Source organism: Carassius auratus, chromosome 12 (assembly GCF_003368295.1).
Source record: "Carassius auratus strain Wakin chromosome 12, ASM336829v1, whole genome shotgun sequence".
NCBI classification, from domain to species: domain Eukaryota; kingdom Metazoa; phylum Chordata; class Actinopteri; order Cypriniformes; family Cyprinidae; genus Carassius; species Carassius auratus.
The window spans coordinates 834441-855393 of NC_039254.1; the positions used below are offsets into that span (position 1 = coordinate 834441).

The following is a 20953-nucleotide window of genomic DNA, read 5'->3' on the forward strand; positions in this document are numbered from 1 at the left end:
GTCCTGAAGGCAATTATTAAGAGTCTTTTTCCATGTAAATATGAACTGCTCATTACTGCTGGCACATGAATATTCTCTTACATTAGAAAATATTATATATTTATATTAGAATTAGAAATTCTAGAATACAGGATTTCTTTACTGAAAACACAGAACTCTCAGCCAACAAACAAACAAACCTAAAAAAATTTGCATGTATATATTTAAGAAAAATATGCAATGTACATATTAAATATATTTTTATATAATATAAATTCTATGAATATAAAGTATGTTAATATTTTCAAAATATATAAAGAAATACTTAATACTTTGGATGCAATTAATAATTTGTCAGCACAAACTGTTGCTTATGTAATATAATATGTTTAATACATATAATAAAGTAAATTTATATATATAAACTTTCATTACATCATACAATAAAAGTTACAAAATGTTACCTAATTTGTCCATTCAAATTTTTATACATCAATATTCTGTCAATTCTATTACATTCAGGAAACTCTGGTATTTATTTATTTTAAATTAACTTAAATAATTTTTTGGGAGGGAATGTAATGAAAATATATATTTTAAAAAATTTATTAAATCCTAAAAATAAACAAATAAATAGTGAAACACACACACACACACACACACACACACACACACTGTATACACACACACACTGAGACAGGAAGTGGTTCAAAGGTCCGAGCGCTACAGTAAACTCTCTGCTCCGGTCTGTTATTCTGTTGCACTACTGTAAGTGATTCAAGGCTCCTGTACAAAGGCTGAGAACATCAGAGGACCCGAGAGAGAACAGCGAGCTGTGAAACTGAACCTGAAGGAGTTTGAGAACAGCTGCAGGACTGAGAAACGCAACTCTATCCAGCTCTGCTCTGTTCCCAGCTCTCAATGACACGACTGTAATTAAGAGACGTTTAATGTAAGTAATACTTCACAGAGGCTCAGGTCACAGGACACGAAGACAGCAATCAGCTCAACAATCACCCAAGAATCGGACACAACACACAGGAAGCTGAACAACAGGAGAACACAGGAAATACAGATGAGGAATTCTGGGAAATCAAGCCTTCTTCCATCCTAATCTACAGAATCCATCCATCCATCCATCCATCCAACCATCTAGCCATTCATCCACCCATCATCTTACATTCTTCCTTCCTTTTATCATCCATCCATCATTTCAGATCATCCATCTATTTTGCCATTAATCCATCTATCTATCTATCCATCCATTCATCAAACTATTCATCTCCTTTTATCATCCATACATACATCCATCCATCGTCCATCCATCTAGCCATTCATCTATTTATCTATCCATCCTTTCATCATCAAACTATTCATTTATCCTTTTATTATCCATCCATCATCCAATCCATCTATCATCTATCCATCCATCCATCCATCCATCTATCATCTATCCATCCATCCATCCATCAATCCATCCACCCTTCCATCCATCCATCCATCCATCCATCTATCATCCATCCACCTATCATCTATCCATCCATCCATCCATCCACCCTTCCATCCATCCATCCATCCATCTATCCATCTAACTATCATCTTTCCATCCATCCATCCATCTATCCATCTATCCATCCATCCATCCATCTATCCATCTAACTATCATCTTTCCATCCATCCATCCATCTATCCATCTATCCATCTATCCATCCATCCATCCATCATCCATCTATCCATCTTTCCATCCATCCATCCATCTATCCATCCATCTAACTATCATCTTTCCATCCATCTATCCATCTATCCATCTATCCATCATCCATACATCCATCCATCATCCATCTATCCATCCATCCATCCATCCAACTATCATCTTTCCATCCATCCATCCATCTATCCATCCACCCATCTAACTATCATCTATCCATCCTTTCATCCATCTATCCATCCATCCATCTAACTATCATCTTTCCATCCATCCATCCATCTATCCATCCATCCATCTATCCATCCATCCATCTAACTATCATCTTTCCATCCATCCATCCATCTATCCATCCATCCAACTGTCATCTTTCCATCCATCCATTCATCTATCCATCCATCCATCCATCCATCCATCATCCATCCATCCATCCATCCAACTATCATCTTTCCATCCATCCATTCATCTATCCATCTATCCATCCATCCATCCATTCATCTATCCATCTATCCATCCATCCATCCATTCATCTATCCATCTATCCATCCATCCATCCATCCATCATCTATCCATCCATCCATCCATCATCCATCCATCCATCCATCCATCATCCATCCATCCATCTAACTATCATCTTTCCATCCATCCATCCATCCATCTATCCATCTATCCATCCATCCATCCATCCATCATCCATCCATCCATCTAACTATCATCTTTCCATCCATCCATTCATCTATCCATCCATCCATCCATCCATCCATCATCTATCCATCCATCCATCCATCATCCATCCATCCATCCATCCATCCATCCATCCATCCATCTATCATCTTTCCATCCATCCATCCATCTATCCATCTATCTATCATCCATGCTTCTATCCATCCAAGTATCTATTCATTATTAAATTATCCATCTGTCCATCCTTTCATCCTTTCATCCCCCTTTCTGCATCAGTGTTGCGCCTCTCATTCACACAATCCTCCTTCCTCCCAGTGATATTCACAGGACCTTGATGAAAGCAGGAGAGTTTGTGGCATGTGTTTGGCTCTTCATGTGAGAGTCCAGGCGACAGAGACACAGAGCCGTCGCTCACCCAATCTCTGATAAACAATCCGCTCATATTCTGATGTGGACACACACTGATGCTGTCCTGCGCTGTGACCCGACGCCCCGCTGCAGGTTTACAGCGCTCAGGACAATTAAACATTCCTAGCCAGAGGCCAAAGTCTCAAATTAAATTGCTAAATCCCCCGTGATGCACTAATGAGGAAGAGGATAAGGCTCACTTCCTGTGTCAACAGGTCTGTATTGAGTGTGTGTTTCTAATGCTGAACAGGACATGCATTTCAGATAGGAAAGATCTTAAAGATTACAGCACAATGGAGTTACTGAAACAAGCAAGAGTGTTCTGAAACACTGCTTTTCATGATGATTTATGAGATTTAAACCAAACTTAACCATGCACACATTCCAGCGTGTGTTAGATGTTATAATTATAAAAGAATAATTCACCCAAAAATTAAAAATACGTGCTGAAAATGTGCTCACCCTCAGTTCATCAAAGTTTAGGATGAGTTTGTTTCTTCGTCAGGTTTGGAGAAATGTAGCACTGCATCAGTGTCTCATCAACGGATGCTCTGCAGTGAATGGGTGCCGTCAGAATGAGAGTCTGATAAAAACATCACAATATTCCACAGCACTCCAGTCCATCAGTGAACATCTGGAGAAGACAAAATCTGAAACAAATACAGCATTAAAACTTTTTTAACTAAAATCCATATTTCAGAATAACACTTCCTCCAGTGAAAAGGTGCATCTGCTGTTGTCTCTCACAGATTAGTTTAGATCTGTTTAAACGCTGCTTGATCTGTGCAGATTTCTCTCCTGATTCAGACCTGAACACTTTTTCACTGGAGGAAGTGTTATTATGAAATATGTATTTGAGTTAAAATCATCTTAATTCTGGATGTGTTTCATCTTTTGTCTTCTCCAGATGTTCACTGATGGACTGGAGTGCTGTGGATTATTGTGATGTTTTTATCAGACTCTCATTCTGACGGCACCCATTCACTGCAGAGCATCCATTGATGAGACACTGATGCAGTGCTACATTTCTACAAACCTGACGAAGAAACAAACTCATCCACATCTCAAGCAAATTTTTATTTTTCTCTGAGCTAAGACGACACAAAGTGTCCAGGATCACAGCACACTGATACTCTATCCTCCACAGTGTCATTTCATACATATTAAATTCTATGTGTATTTAACTGAAGTGATGTAATTAGGTTAATTTGGTTTCCTTATCATTTACACACTCTCAGGTCTCTCCAAACCTGTCAGTGACATCAAAAGTAATCAGTTCTCATGTGTCTTGTAACCAATCGAAACACAGCAAGTGGAATGCAATTTGAGAGCTCGAGAGCTCATTAATATAGAGTATTATAAATATATACTGCACAAGTCAAATAAACTTTTTATAATGCTATTTCGGAGGTTAATGCATCTGTCCATGTTTATTTTCTGCTAGCCTCCAGATGCTGTCTGACAGATGCACCTGCTGCCGTTTGATGTAATGAGCAGTTCAGTCAGTCCAGAGGAGAAACTGCATCAGAGAAACCACCTGCTCTCGCTCTCGTGATGACCAGTTGTGTCATAACACTCTTCACCTTCATGAGCTCGCTGAAGTGTGAGGTGTTCGATGACGTCAGTTTGACCCCCTGGTGACGCTCTAAACTCGCTCTCTCTCTCTGTGTTTGTATTCCTAAATCTGTCTGTCGAAGCCCAAGGGACCATTCCTTCCGCCCCAGTCCCCATCACTTATTCATGGATTCATGGAGGGTCCACAACTCACTTCTGAATTTAGGCATACTGTATCTTAAATGTTAATTGCAGTATTTTGCATTTTTTATACATAAGGACCCATGAAAACCATTTAATTGTTTTTAGATTAAACATTTTGTGCAATCTGTATTAATTATTTAATTCAATTTTAATACTCAAAAAGGGTGTTTCATCAGTTGAATAATAATAATAAAAATAATAAAAAATTAAGATCTTAACACCAATGGTACCCTTTTTTCTCTGTTTTCTTTTCATTACCCCCCCCCCCCAGAAATTCAGAAAGTTTAAAATTTTCATGATTTAAGTTTTCACTGAATTATTCATGTCTACATAGTTTTCATCATTTATTATTTAACTTTTTGTTTTTACTTCCACCACTAGTCGGCGCTGTCTGAAACAATCGACTACTCCAGCATGCATTAACCATAATGCGTACAAAGAGTTTGCAAGTACGACATGAATTTTAGGATTACAAAATTGCGTGTAGCTGTTACTTTCTATGACCTTATCTATGTTGCATGTAAAATTTAAATATGTAATGTAATAATTAGGGGTGTGGCTGAAGCCAAATTCCTTATTTGGAATGTTACGGACAATGGCTTCAAAAATGAATAACAGACAAATAAATTCAGAATAATTGTGCCTGAATACGTGTGTGAAGCTGGCACAGTCTGGTGTTTGCTAGATAACAGTTGAGTCAGGGGATCAGCGCAATATTATACACAGACCTCTAAAGTCACGAGTGTGAAGCGAATCAATGTAAAAACTTTAATAATCAGCTTCAATACGGATATATTTTCTACTTGTCCTACATGTTTGCATCTTTATCTTTTGCTGGTTTGCACGGCACACACACATTTGTCTAGTGAAGTTCACAAAACATGAAGACTCGCTTAAAGTGTTCTGCGTAATGAAAATGTGCGCATTAAATTGATTCAGTCGTGTTTAAATGATCACTAAACGTTTGTCATGACATCTCTCTGCTTGCATGATAAATGTTATTTTAGAAATTAATAATTATTTTAGTTTAACATGACATACTTGTTCAGTGATAACTATAAAAAAAAAGATAGCCATAACGGTCTTATCAACGCTGTTTCCGAATGCAGACAAAAAAATTTTTTGTGATTGTTACAGACACAAATACAGATACAAATACTGGCTGTTACAGGAAAATTTTAATATGTAATGTCATAATTATAAAGTTTTGACAATTTACATATGTAATTGTTGCATAATAAACGTCTATTGATAAAAAAAAGCTATTTAATGTCTTTTCATTTACAGTAGCATGAACCACAAGTACACTGTAAAACCCGACAAGTTAACTTAACTCAAATCGTTTGAGTAAACCGATTGCCTTGACTGTAATACCCGACAAGTAAACTTAAGTCAAACGGTTTGAGTAAACAGATATCCTTAAGTTATGTTAACTCAAACCGTTTGAGGAAACTGATTGCCTTAAACCATTTAAGTTGAAAAAACTAACAGTTACGAGTACTCTGAACTTAATTCAGTTGAGTTCATTGAAAGAAGATATACATTGCAATTAAGTGATTAAGCGATTAACTAAGTGCTGATTGAGAATTAGTGATGAACAGCTGCTGTTAACAAACAGAATCACTGAAGAAAAGAGAAACACAAGAACTACTACAACTGACTTCAGACACAGACTTAGATGAAATCAACTGAAATAAAATACATGAAATCTCTCAAGATCTGATTAAACAACCCACAAACAGCATCAGCAGCTCCACTTATTAATAACCAGACTGACTTTATTTCTGTCAGACGTCTACAGAAGATCTTATTGAGAATGAACTAAGGTTTAGATGTTGATTTATTGTTTCATTTGAAGTAACCATGTTAGAGATCAGTGTTTGCTTTAGTTGGGCTCTTGACCCTTGATTTCTGTCTTAGTCTTTTCTCTGGCTGTTATAATTGTGTGTTTTAAAAAAAGTTTTAAAACTTACATGGATTAAATCAAGGCAATCTGTTTACTCAAACGGTTTGAGTTAAGTTTACTTGTCAGGTTTTACAGTGTAGTTGAGTAACTCAAGTATTTTTTTAATAAAAAATCGACTAGTAGTAATCACAATATGAATATTTGATTTGAACAGACTTTTATGCTTCGATTTAAAGCATGCATTATAGTCAACTACCGAGGCTTATTATTTATTGCATTTTTTATTGCTTGCATGTGAAAGTTAGTGGATATTTTTGAACCCTGTATGTAAATGCAGAGCAACAAAATGAACATGTACTCACTTGGAGGAGTCGATGAAGTAAATCACAAGTGCTCCGATGCTCAGAGCGAAGACGAGCACCACCTGAAACACACAAGACGATAAAACACATCTTTTACTTTAAATCAAACTCTGTGCATCATCTGTGACCTGCTGTCAATTAGCATGGTTTGTAAAAACGCTCAGCTTGTGTGTTGTGTGTGTGTTTTGGAGCTGATCTGGGACATCGTTCTCATTAGTCAGAACGTCCCGCTGGCAGAAACCCATTATAATTGAAAGATCCTGATGAGATTTGGGCAGGAGTTGGACTCTGTGTAAACATCAAGCCACAGAGGACGGGGAGAAAAAAACCCACTTAAAAACCATCAGATCTCTCATCCATTAAAGAAACGGTTCAGAGCGAAGGAACTTTCTGTCATCATTCCCTCATCTCCTTCCAAATCGGTCTCGCTTTGTTTCGTGGAACACAAAAAGAGACGTTTAGTAGAATGTTCACACTGTTCAATCCCCAGCAGAATCATAAGAAGTCTTCTGAAGCCATATGAAAGCATTGTGAAAGAAACTTGATCCTGAAGGTAAATAGTTTTAAATAATTAAAGCTGCAGTCGCTAACTTTTAGCTTTCTAGCGGTTATTAAACAGAACTGGAGCTGGAGCTGTACTTCTCTCAGTTTATGTCTTTGACGAAACACTCTGCAGCGGTTCATACCTGAACCAATCTAAAGTAGTCAGAATAAAAACACTTATTATAGGTTTATATAATACTCAAAAATGAGCAGCAAATCAGCATTTTGGAATAATTTCTGAAGGATCATGTGACACTGAAGACTGGGGTACACATACACACTCACACACACACACACTCACACACACGCACACACTCACCAACACACTCACGCACACGCACATACACGCACATATACACACTCACACACACACGCACACACACACTCACACACACACACACACACACGCACACACACACACGCACACACACTCACACACACACACTCACACACACGCACACACTCACCAACACACTCACGCACACGCACATACACGCACATACACACACTCACACACACACACACGCACACACACACTCACACACGCGCACACACTCACACACACACATGCACACACTCACGCACACACACACTCACACACGCGCACACACTCACCAACACACTCACGCACATACACGCACACACACGCACATGCGCACACACACACACTCACTCACGCACGCACATCTACACACACACACACACACACACACACACACTCACGCACACACACACTCACTCACGCATACACACGCATGCACACACACGCGCACACGCACATACACGCACACACACGCACATCTACACACACACACATATACACACAAACACATGCACATATACACACAAACACACACACACACTTGCACTCTCACACACACACGCACGCACATACACACACATGCACACACACACACACACTCACACACACACACACACTCGCACACACACACGCACACTCACACTCTCGCACAAACACACGCACACACACACAAACACACACACAAAAAAAATTATATATATATATATATATATATATATATATATATAATTATGTATAAATGCATATACATGCATACATAATATTATTATTGCTTTTATTATTATATAATTTTGTATTATGATTTATGCTTTATAGCTGATTTTTTATTTGCATTATCTTTTTAAATTAAAAAGGACAACATTATTTAAATATCATAATTTGACATTATGAATTAATATTGAAATCAATCTTTTTAACAAGTTTACTTACAAATTTGATTTTAGTTAAAATATATATTTTGATTAGTATCTTATTTCAGTTTTAATTATTTCAAGTTAAATGAAATGAAAACAACGTAATTATAACTATAGAATAATATATAAGGATTTCTAATGCATTCATTCTCATTATTGTTTATATTAAAAGCTCATGAACAGAAGCTTGTTATTGCATCTGTATGAAGAAAGTCATTCAGGTTTGGAGCAACATAAGAGTGAATAAATAATGCTCAAGTTTATTTGTGACTGAGTTCTCTCTGAGCGAGCAGACAGCAGACAGGTGTGTGGATGTGACGGGTCTCTCATGCATTTTGGATGAGCAGCTAGATTATTTTCCATGAGGGGAAATGCTATTGTCTGTAAAGCACTGAATCGCTCCTGCTGAGAAAACACCTGCATGTATTTTTAATGTCCTCTCACACACGGGGGCGAGTCAAAACAGTCTGTCAAATGCTGGATTTTAGGAGTCTGATCCATGCGCTCATGCATCTGTTTCCATGGTAACAGCGGCTCTTCAAGCGCACCTGGGTGCAGTTTTATTATTATTTTCAATTAGTTGTTATTTGATTGTTATATTTATTAGCAATATTAGAAATACATGTAATTAGCAACATTATTATTACATTTTATTAATTATTGAATTATAACATTTCATTGAATAATTGATTATTAAATAATAAGTTTGATAAACTAACATGATGATATTATATTTATTATAATTATATTAAATTCATATTTGTAACTAATTCATTGTAGTTATATTGGATATCAGTTTAGAATACATACAGAATATATATAAAATATTATATATATATATATATATATATATATATATATATATATATATATAGTATCTTTGAGATCCATATTTTGTTATCTTTATTAAAATATTTTATGTAATACATTATATTATTAGTTAATTTGTAGAAACTTATCTTTAATTATTTTATTTAATCAGGTTGAAATGAAAATAAGGATTGAAATGCAATAAGTTTAAAGCTTTAAATATTTATTTTATTTCAAGTAAGGGAAACTTTTCCATGTTTTTCTTTTATCATCATTTAAGATTAAATATGAATAACCTATTAAATAATTAAAATTAATTAAAATTAATAGTTAGTAATATTAATAATATATCATAAATCTGACACAAAATGAAAAACAATTATATAATAATGCATAAATAATCTAAATACTGAAAATATAATAATAATAAAAAAAACATGATATTGGACTTTAAGTTTTTGACAATTTTTTTATCATAGTTGTTATTACTATAAGTGTTTTAGTTTCAGACTAATTGCTCTTTTCAGTAACAATAGAAGTGTTCAGCAACGAGTCTATAGAGAAATGGACTTGACTGTGACAACTAGCCCCGGTGGCCTCTATAAGGTATAAAATCTGAATCAAGTGCATGTGAATAATTGAGGATTTGACTGGCCTGATCTGATGTATAATGCAGGAGTGAGTTGTGTGTCTAACATGAGATCTAATCTGCTGTCTGAAAGGGAAACTCAGTGAGATTTCTAATCGCTGACTGACTGAGAGCAGAAGAGGAGAGGAGTGTTTACTACATACAGCTGCAGGGGTCAGAGGTCACACGCATTTCATTAACCCTCTGCGCCGGCGCTTTAAAAAACAAACCGTCATACACTGGATAACACAAGTCACTTATCACTGACAATCTGAAATCATTTCACTAAATACACAAACATATGCAATTATCAATATTATTTCAAAATTAAAAATAATAACTTATTGCATATTTCTATATCTTATCTAATAATTAATATTAAGTAGTAATATTTATATATAGTATGATATAACATTAAAAAATATATTTATTATATAGAACAGATTTATATCTGATTTATAATTAATATTAATACAATTATATAAAGCTAATTCTAAATATAATTTATGCATTAAAATGATTAAAAATTACAATTTATAATCCTCATTAATAATTGATATTAATTGTAAATTTAACAGTAGATAACATTTGTAAATAAAAAAATAAAATCTATGTAATGATATAAATATGCTTGATATATCTAAATATATTTCCAGAGTTCAGTCTGTGCTGCAGGAAAGATTATATCAGGTTCAGAATCTACGTCATGGATAAAAATAAACAAACAAATAAATAAAAAATAGCACAAAAAAAAACACATGAGAATGAACGTCACATGAGGGACTAAGATTTGTGCGTTCACTGCTGGTGTGTGTGTGTGTGTGTGTGTGTGTGTGTGTGAGTGTGTGTGTGAGTGTGTGTGTGAGTGAGTGAGTGAGTGTGTGTGCGAGTGTGCGTGTGTGTGTGTGTGTGTGTGTGTGTGTGTCCTTCAGAGAGGAAACAATGTTTTTGTTCATCCTGTGCTGTAAATTATCAATGCCACCTTTGGTACGCTTTTTAAAAGCTATTAAAAAAAAAAAAATATATATATATATATATATATATATATATATTATATATATTTATATAAAATTCTACATTTAAATCTGGCTTTCTTCATAAAAAGACCATTTATATATATTCATCATTTTTATTATTTAAAAAAATAGTTTAATGATTGATTTGATTTGATTGCACAGTCTGTTTAATCAATATCTGAATGTTAATGTTAATATTAATTATTTTTAATATTTGATATTCATTAATATTATTAATATTTTAAATGGGATTTAATATTTTAATTTATGTTTTTACTTCAATAAATCATTGTTACATTTTAACATTAATAGTCAGGTTCAGATCAAACAAACTGTGGAAACTCATATAAAAGATTAATTAATAAATAAATAACTCAAAGGCCAGCTCTAAATAAAACAACATTCAGCGGAGCCGCTCTGTAAAGTGGAGCAGACTCAGTGTAAGAGCAGTAAAGGCTAATAAAGGTTGAGCTCGTTATGGATCAGACGCCTGACGCTCCATTCTGTCAGAAATGTCACTGCGTTTAATGGCTCGAATACAACAGATACAGAGAGAGAGAGAGAGACTGAGAGAGAGAGAGAGAGAGAATGAGAGAGAGAGAGAGAGAGAGAGAGGGAGAGAGAGAGAGAGAGAGAGAGAGAGAGTATTTACAGCAGCTAGTGAATTATTGAAAGCGCTCTTCATCCTCATCCTCATCCTCGCAGCGCTCTGTAAATGAGAGGCTGAAGTAAAGCGAGGGAAATGTCACAGATCTTCTGTTCGAGTGCTTTGTGAAGGATGGAGAGCGTTAGTCACCGTTATATAAATTATAAATGACAGTCAAAAGCTGTGAGAACACAACACAGAACGGGGTGATCTCATTAGTGTTTGCAGGTAATCATGTGAAGCTCTAGAAAACAGAAACACAAATATTAGTTTGGAAAATGTCTCTGTTACATTTGGTAACCCTCGTTCCTTGAAGGGGACTGACGAAATTGGGATATCCCTTCGATAGACCAATCTTCTTTGAGTGGAAACTAAACGAGCCAATGCACACTGGCTATAAATAAATAAATAAATAATATAATGTAAAAATGATTGTCAATGCAGTATTGTTTGTTTAAATAACTAATAAACTAAATTAAACAAAAATAATTAATCCTTTAAAATAAACTCAAACTAAAATAAAACAAACAAATAAAAATTTAAATAAATATAAATACAATAAAAAAATGAAAGAATTAATATCACAAAAAAAAAACTAAACTAAAATAATAAACTTTAATAATAGCAACAATAAAAGATTAATAGAAAATAATAATAATAATAATAAATTGTTTAAAAGCTGCAAACCAAGAAACTAACATTGGTTGATAAAATATCAAATACCAATTGATGCCAATATTTCATTCCAAGCTTTAGAAAAGAAATCAATAATATTTTGGTATTTTATGATGAGAATAATCAAATTGCATTAGCACATCTGCATATAAAACTGGCCACAATCAGTCACAAAACAAAAAGACACAAACTGTACCAGAATATTGATTTGTGTCTGAACTGATGCGGCGGCAGAATCTGAGCGTAATACAGCGATGTGATTCAACGCTCTGATCATATTTGGTGAACAATAACGAGGTGCCTGTATTCTGCTAAAAACTCTGAGCATGTGGAAGAGGACAAAGAGGATTTTCGGTCTCATCTCCTCAACAAAAGCAGATTATTTAATCTCTTTCTCTCATTTTGTTCTCTAGCAGATTCTGATAACTTTACTAACGTGCTCACTTTAACCAGCGGTATAAACACTGACCACACGACTGCACTAATAAAATAAAATAAAATAAAATAAAATAAAAAATTATATCCAAACCTGATGTGAATTTGACTTGTTAAAATAAAATAACACAAAAACATAAAGCTAATAATTCAAACCTGCTGTGAATTTTTAATTATTAATAATAAATTAATAATAAATAAAAAATATATATATATATTTAAACAAATTAAAATGCAGCAAACAATCCAAACCTGATGTAAATTATACATAATAAAATAACATAATCCTGATGTGATTTTACTTAATAAATAAATAAATATTTCAAAACATAAAATACAATAAAGTAATGAAATAAAATAAAATTTAAAAAAAGTTGATTTCAAAGTCAAAAGTCTTTTTTGCTTACCAAGGCTGCATTTATTTGATCAAAAATACTTAAAATTGTTAAATAATATAATGCAATGTAAATCATCTGTTTTCTGTGTGAATCTGTTAAAGTGTAATGTATTTCTGTGATGCTCCGCTGTATTTTCAGCATCATTCCTCCAGTCTTCAGTGTCACATGATCTTCAGAAATCAGAATAATATGATGATTTACTCCTCAAGAAACATTTCTGATTATTATCAGTGTTGAACACAGTTCTGCTGTTCAATATTTCTGTGGAAACTGATGCATTTTATTTTCAGGACTCACAGATGAACAGAAAGTTCAAAAGAACAGCATTTATTTGAAAAGTAATCTTTCGTAACATTAGAAATGTTTTCACTGCCTCTTTTGAGCGATTTAGTGCATGCCCTTGATGAATACGGTTATTAATTTCTATGAACGATCAGCACTAGCAGCTCTGTAGACTAGAAATCTAGAAATACCTGCTTTCATTAATGAATCTGGATCAGAGTCTGTCTAACATAGATGTCTGACCTGTGAAGGAGAACACTTGCAGTACAGCGTGTGTGTGTGTGCGTGTGTGTGTGTGTGTGTGTGTGTGTGTGTGTGTGTGTGTGTGTGTGTGTGTGTGTGTGTGTGTGTGTGTGCTCGCAAAGCAGGACAGTGAGTTTGTCCCAGCAGAGACAGAACTGGAACGACCCGCATCTCTTTCTCGTCGGTGTGTTTCCGTCTGGGTCAATCTGACGAAAAAACCCGTCTGGGTCACATTATATTTCAGATTCATGCTTTTAGCAGATGCTTTCATCCAAAGCAATGACTTGCATTTCATTCAAGATGGACATCTGATCTGTTTGATTCATTCCCTGGGAATCAAACCCATGAGCTTGGAGATGCTTACAGTAAGAAAACAATAAGTAATCACATTTTGCATGAAAAAAAACAACGCAGGTGATTTATATATAGCAAACTTAAAGGTACAGTAGATAATTTTTTTTACATTTTTAATAAGAGTTTAATGGAACCGCAAAACTTAACTGTTTCCAAAAAATGATTTAACATCTAAATCATATACAAAATAAAAATAATAAAAAAATTATAGAAAAGAACATCTTTTACTTTCCAAAAATATTCATATTAGGGCTTACAGTTTTAAACAGGTCATATTTTGCTTGCTATTTTGGCATTATAAAACAAATTAAATGGACTAATTAGACCAAAATACACAACAACAGACTTTTACATAAGAATATAATGAAAAGAGGGAAATGGTAATGCAAAATTAATTGTACATTTTCTTTTGTCCAGGAAATGCTAGCTATATGCCAAAATTAATTAATCTATTAGCTATCATGAATATCTTTTATAAATTATTTTTACAGAATTTATTATTTTGGTAAATAATATTAATAATAATAATAATATTTAAAATATGACTTTATACATCGTAGTTAATTGTATTATTATTATTATTATTATTATTATTATTATTATTATTATTATTATTATTATTATTATTATTATTAATAATAATAATACAATTAACTAAGATGTATAAAGTCATATTTTAAATACTATTATTATGATTATTATTATTTTTATTTTTATTATTAATAATAATATTAATAATAATAATAAAAAAATAATAATAATCATAATAATCATAATAATACTTTAAAATAAAATTGTATTAATCTTGGTTAATCTTTTTATTATTAATAATGAAATAATTATTGTAAATTATAAATAGAAACAATACAAACTTATTTTAAAGTCGTATGTATCTTGTGTGTGTATGAGTTTATAAAGGAAGGCGTCTCTGAATCAGCTCAGCTCTTCAGGAGAATAATACATCAGCAGAATCATTAAAGGTGTTTTCAAACACAGCGCATCAATTAATAACAGCCCTTCCTGAAACATCCCTGGAGTACGGCTCTCACAGGAACAGGAAACGCATCATCGCCGTGGACCCTCACGGCCGCTGTCACGGCTAATACAGCTTTAATGAAGAGATCGGGTTACACCTGAGCGCAGGGGTCATGTGATCAGGTCATGTTCGGCATATTAGACACATGTGTGACATGCTCAAAAACCTGGATCGAGCCACAGTGACTCATGCATCTCTGAATATATGAGTGTGTGTGTGTGTGTGTGTGGAGACGCAGATCATTCGACCCCTAAACAACACACACACACACACACACACACCTGCTGTAAGGAGGTTAACTGCTGACTCCATGGTTACAGACTGTTCCTGCTAAACAACAATATAAGGAGCCACGGCTGTAATCTGGACAGGAAATGACTCATAAATTAACCTGTGCATACAAACTCACACACTCACACACACACAGAGAGACTCACTCACACACGCACATACAGAGAGAGACTCACTCACACACACACACACACACACACAGAAAGAGGGACACACACACAGAGACTCACTCACAAACACACACACACACACACACACACACAGAAAGGGACACACACACACTGAGACTCACACACACACACACAGAGAGAGACTCATTCACACACGCACACACACACACACAGAAAGAGGGACACACACACACAGAGACTCACTCACAAACACACACACACACACAGAAAGGGACACACACACACTGAGACTAACACACACACACACACAGAGAGAGACAGACACACACACACTAATCCTGCTTTAGCACACAAATCAAGACAGTACTTAGTTTAAAAAGTCACACTAGAGTTATTTAACCCTGGTATTTTTTCTTCAAAAACACAGTAAGCGTAAAACCACCGTAGCTATTATTAAAGTTACACTGTACACCTGAACTGTACAGAAACATACAGATATATGTATTGTATATTTGTATCTGTATATTGTCACTACAGATGTAAATTAAAAATGATATTAGAAATAACCATACTTGGCTGAATGTCACGTCACTTTAAATAGAAAGATTATACAGCATGCTTTACGTTTGTATTTTTAGAATGATGTTAATTATTCATGCGTGTGTGTGTGTGTGTGTATGTTTGTGTGTGTGTATAAACACTGACACACAAGGTGTGTGTGAGAGATACATTATCCTGCTAGTGATATATGATACTGTATAGAATTGAGTGTGTGTGGGTGTGTCGGTGTGAGTGTGTGTGTAAGTGTGCGTGTGTGTGTGTGTGTGTGTGTGTGTGAGAGAGAGTGTGTGTGAGAGTGTGAGTGTGTGTGTGTGTCTTTGCGCATGTTTGTGAGTGTGTGTGTGTGTCTGTGAGAGAGAGTGTGTGTGTGTCTTTGCGCACGTGTGTGAGTGTGAGTGTGTGAGTGTGTATGTGTGTGTGTGTGTGTGTGTGTGTGTGTCTGAGTGAGTGAGTGAGTGAGTGAGTGAGTGAGTGAGTGAGTGAGTGTGTAAGTGCGTGTGAGTGCGTGTGTACATGTGAGAGTGTGTGTATGCATGTGTGTGTGTGTGTATCATCAGGCAGACAGTCGGTCTCAGGATAATCTGCAGTGGTTTAAGTCTTTGCTGTAAGCTGTCATACAGTCACAATCCTGGTAACGTTACCCAACATGTGACGAGTCCTCTAAACCCTCACACACACACACACACACACACACACACACACACACACACACACACACACATCACTACGATCAAACCCTCACCGGCCCGCCGTCATGACCAGCATCCACATCCCTGAGCTGCCTCAATACTACTTTCATGACTCTTCATTCATCTGCATGACTTGGGGGAAAATCTACCTGCAACTTTTCTGATAAAAACTGCGATTTAAAAGCCATTTAAAACAATCCAGTTTAGCGGTGTTTGTTTGTAGGGTTGCACAATTATGGAACAAAATATGATTATACATTAGCACAGCACAACAACAATGGACCCAAAATCGACCCTTGAGGGATACCCATTTCATTGTTTCGTAAAGCTGATCTTGATTTATTTATTTTAACACACTGATCTCAAGATTCTAAATAGGATCTAAACCAATACACTGCCTGCTGAGAGAAGCTAAACTAATTTAATTTATGTAGGAGAATTTCATGATTCAATGTATCAAATGCGTTTTTGAGATCTGAAAACTATCTGGAGCTCCCTTAATAAATTCTTTGAGAAAGCAGTTTGCCATTTCTGACATATCAATATGGCTATAAAATAATAATAATAATAATAATAATAATAATAATAATAATAATAATAATAATAATACAAGAAGAAAAATAATTAATATTAGAATTATTATTAAATATAAAAATTACAACAAACAAAAAGAAATAAGACATTGAACAAATATTAACTGTATTAGTGCATGCTAAAAAAAACTCTAGTATTTAAGAAATAATAATTTAATAATAATAATTTAATTTTTACTGTAATGTTAAAACTAGTGCATATATTAGATTTTTTAATTCACAGCCTTTGCCATATGGTAATTTTGTTATTGTTTTAATGAATCATGCAGACCTACCTCCTCCCATATTTATAACTACGCCTTATGAAGTATTAAACTATTTACCGATGATCGTATTAAAGTAATAGATCAGTTTCTGTCATCATTACGCACCCAGGAAAATAAATTCAGGTTTGGCAAGATGTGACGGTGAGTGGAAGTGAACATGAGCTGAAGTGAAGGATCTGTTGGTTTATTCAGAAGTACTGAATGTGATCACAAACGTTATCGTGTTCAGTCGTGGTGTGAGTGTGATTGATGAAGCTGGACTCACCAGCACGCGTCCCGTGAGCGTCTGAGCAGAGATCATGACCCCGGCCCAGTCCTTCACTGAGGTCATCCATCCCACCTCGCTGACCACCGCCGCTGCTTTAGTCACACCGTCCCCGAGCCCCGCCGGGTTACTGACCCGCTGCAGGTTCTGCACACACACACACACACACACACACACACACACCATCAGCATCCTGAGCGAGTGAACATGAACTCAATGCTGAATATCAGATACGTCACCACAAAAGCAAAAGAAAGAAGATCTAATGTTTGGAGAAAAAAAGAATGACGCTAAACATGAAGATTTTTTTTATGTATATTATTTTAATTTATTAATGATAAAAAAAAAATTACATGCATTTTTTTATTATTTAAAATAATATTAATATAATTAAATGTTATATTTATTATTTAAAAAATTTAGTTGTACTGCATCTAATTTATTATTTAATTTTAAATAATAATTTTATTATAACTGCATTAATATGACAGAAATTACTGCATTGTGGTAATTAAAATCTAATGGGAATTTCAATTAATGGGACTTTATTTAAATAAAAAAATCTTTAAAATTGCATTTTTAATTATAAATTAAATTATTTAAGTTTAAGGGTTTTTATTTTGTTTCATTACAGTAATATTGTTTATTACTGTGATGCAAGAAGTTTGTATGAGTTATTCTGATTTAAATAAAATCATTATAATAATTACCGTAAATATTATTGTATCACAGTAATAATATGATTATTATTACTATTGAAAGTAATGAGAATTAATGTTATATTTAAATGTTATATTTAAATGAGAAATATATATACATAACAACATATTTTGAACAAGTAAACATTAAATACAGTATGACACAAAGTTTCCAAAAATGAAGATAATTTTACATAATAAACAAGGAAAAACAATGAAAATCATTTGTGAGAAACTGATCAGATGAGAAACAAAGTCTCTATACGTGAGAAAAAAACAGGGCTTGACCAAATGAGATGAAAAGGTTGACATTTCAAATTAATTGTTTACATAAGTGTGCATTTGTGAAAAAGCATTTATAGAATCATATGCAGGCCCACAAACAGTGTGATATTTCTGATAATACACAGCAAACACACACGAGTCAGACTCAAACACTAGCAGCTGAAACGCTTCCTATAGAGAAGCTCATACTGCGTTTCTAAAACCGGCCGCAGTTCTGGAGTCAGGTGTCACGCTCAAACACGCCGGCCAGAGAATGTTACATATGTGAGACGCCCACACACACACACACACACACACACACAGCCCTGCACGCTTGGGGAATAAAGCGTCACAGCCATTAACACATTACAGCAGCATTTACAAACCATTAGACTTCCATAATCTGATCTATGAAGTATATTAATGACACAAATCTCACCTAGGCTGCATTCAGTTGATCAAAAATGCAGTAAAAATTGTGAAATAGTTTTACAATTCAAAACAGCTGTTTTCTGTGTGAATCTGTGTTAAAGTGTAATTTATTTCTGTGATGCTCCGCTGTATTTCCAGCATCATTCCTCCAGTCTTCAGTGTCTCATGAACTTCAGAAATCATGAAAATGTTTTCTTTTGTTTCTTCCCAGACAGATGTAGTTGTAACTTTAACCGTTTGTTTGTAGTTTTAACATTTATACAGTAGATGGTCTAAAGTAAGAGTTTTAAATCTCTTTTAGCGCTCCTTGTATTTTTAACAGTTGTAGTTAGTTAGATGAACCTATCTTTCAGCGAACAGTTCCTACAAGAAGCATTTTGAGGAACCTTTTCTGCGTTTGAAAGCTTTCATGAATGCTAATATGAATGTAATAACAGTACACTGGTGAAACAGATCTGCTAAAGAGACTCATTTCACAGAACCCGAGTCATAATGAGTCATAATGTCCTTCTGTTTGAGGAACCCAGGAACAAAAACAACAAAATAACTTGCATCTGTTTTGCTTTAATACCTTTTGATCATGTTAAACAAACTCAGTCCTATTAAAATACGGATGACATGCCACCCATGTCTGGTTCTTGCCAAAGCAGATGGGTTTATGGTGCTTATGAAAAATGAATAGATTACACTAACATTAGGTTACTTTAGCTGGTGTTGAATCATCTTTAAGGCTTTCTCAGGCAGCAAAACAATCACATTTTGAAAGGTGTAATATTTCTGCTCAGGTGTATTGTTGCATAAATAAATTGAATTTTAATGCATAAATAAAATGAATTTTTTACTTTTTAAAATGACTTTGGGTTTTGCAAAGGCACTATAATAATAGTTTATAATAACATCAAAAAGAAAGGCTGGCTGGTGCAGTGCATTAGAGAAACTGAAGCTTGCTTTTCATTTGTCGAGGACATTTTTTTGGCCGTGAGCAGAAAAATGTTTCCAACAAAGACAAACTAATTCAGCAACTTTCATCTAAATTCTGCCAGAGAAGTTTGAAGTGTGATTAAACACATGCGCTGATGAAATGAACTCAATCCCAGCTGAAGCTGAAGGAATCGGAGCCATGTCCCAAAAGAAGAAGCAATGATCGCATCGCTTTTAATATAACACACCAAAAGAGAAAGAGAAATCAATTTCAGCCGATAAAAAAAACACTCACACACACACACACACACACACACACACAGAACAGCTTCTCTATGAACACGTCTGAGATTAAAGACATGGCACGCACTAAATCATATTTACAACTTCACATGAAGAGCTCTATGCAGCCTGGTATTTTAGGCATTGTAAAGTTATAAACTACATATTTTAGTCCAGATGAGCAGTAAATCAGTATATTTTCATGATTTCTGAAGATCATGTGACACTGAAGACTGGAGGAATGATGCTGAAAATACAGCGGAGCATCACAGAAATACATTACACTTTAACAGAGAGTCAAAGAGAAAACAGTTATTTTAAATTGCAGTAATATTTCATAAGTTTATTTTTATTTCAGTGTCACAAATGTTGGTGAAAATAATTGCATTTAATAAAAAAATGTCTATTAGACCCAATATTTGTGTGCATTGCCCATTTTGAATAATTATTAGAGGT

The 20953-nt window shown here is 34.4% G+C and overlaps 1 protein-coding gene across 4 annotated transcripts in view; it reads right to left on the reverse strand.

Annotated features, from left to right (window-relative positions):
* The window catches only part of kcnma1b (potassium large conductance calcium-activated channel, subfamily M, alpha member 1b), a 68871-nt gene that overhangs the window by 39181 nt on the left and 8737 nt on the right, over nt 1-20953 (reverse strand). For all 4 annotated transcript variants that reach the window (XM_026276013.1, XM_026276014.1, XM_026276016.1 and 1 more), the window contains exons 2-3: nt 17901-18047; nt 6803-6864 (exon numbers count right to left, since the gene is read on the reverse strand). In XM_026276013.1, coding sequence (XP_026131798.1) covers nt 6803-6864; nt 17901-18047 — 209 coding nt within the window. The remainder of the gene's footprint in view (nt 1-6802; nt 6865-17900; nt 18048-20953) is intronic.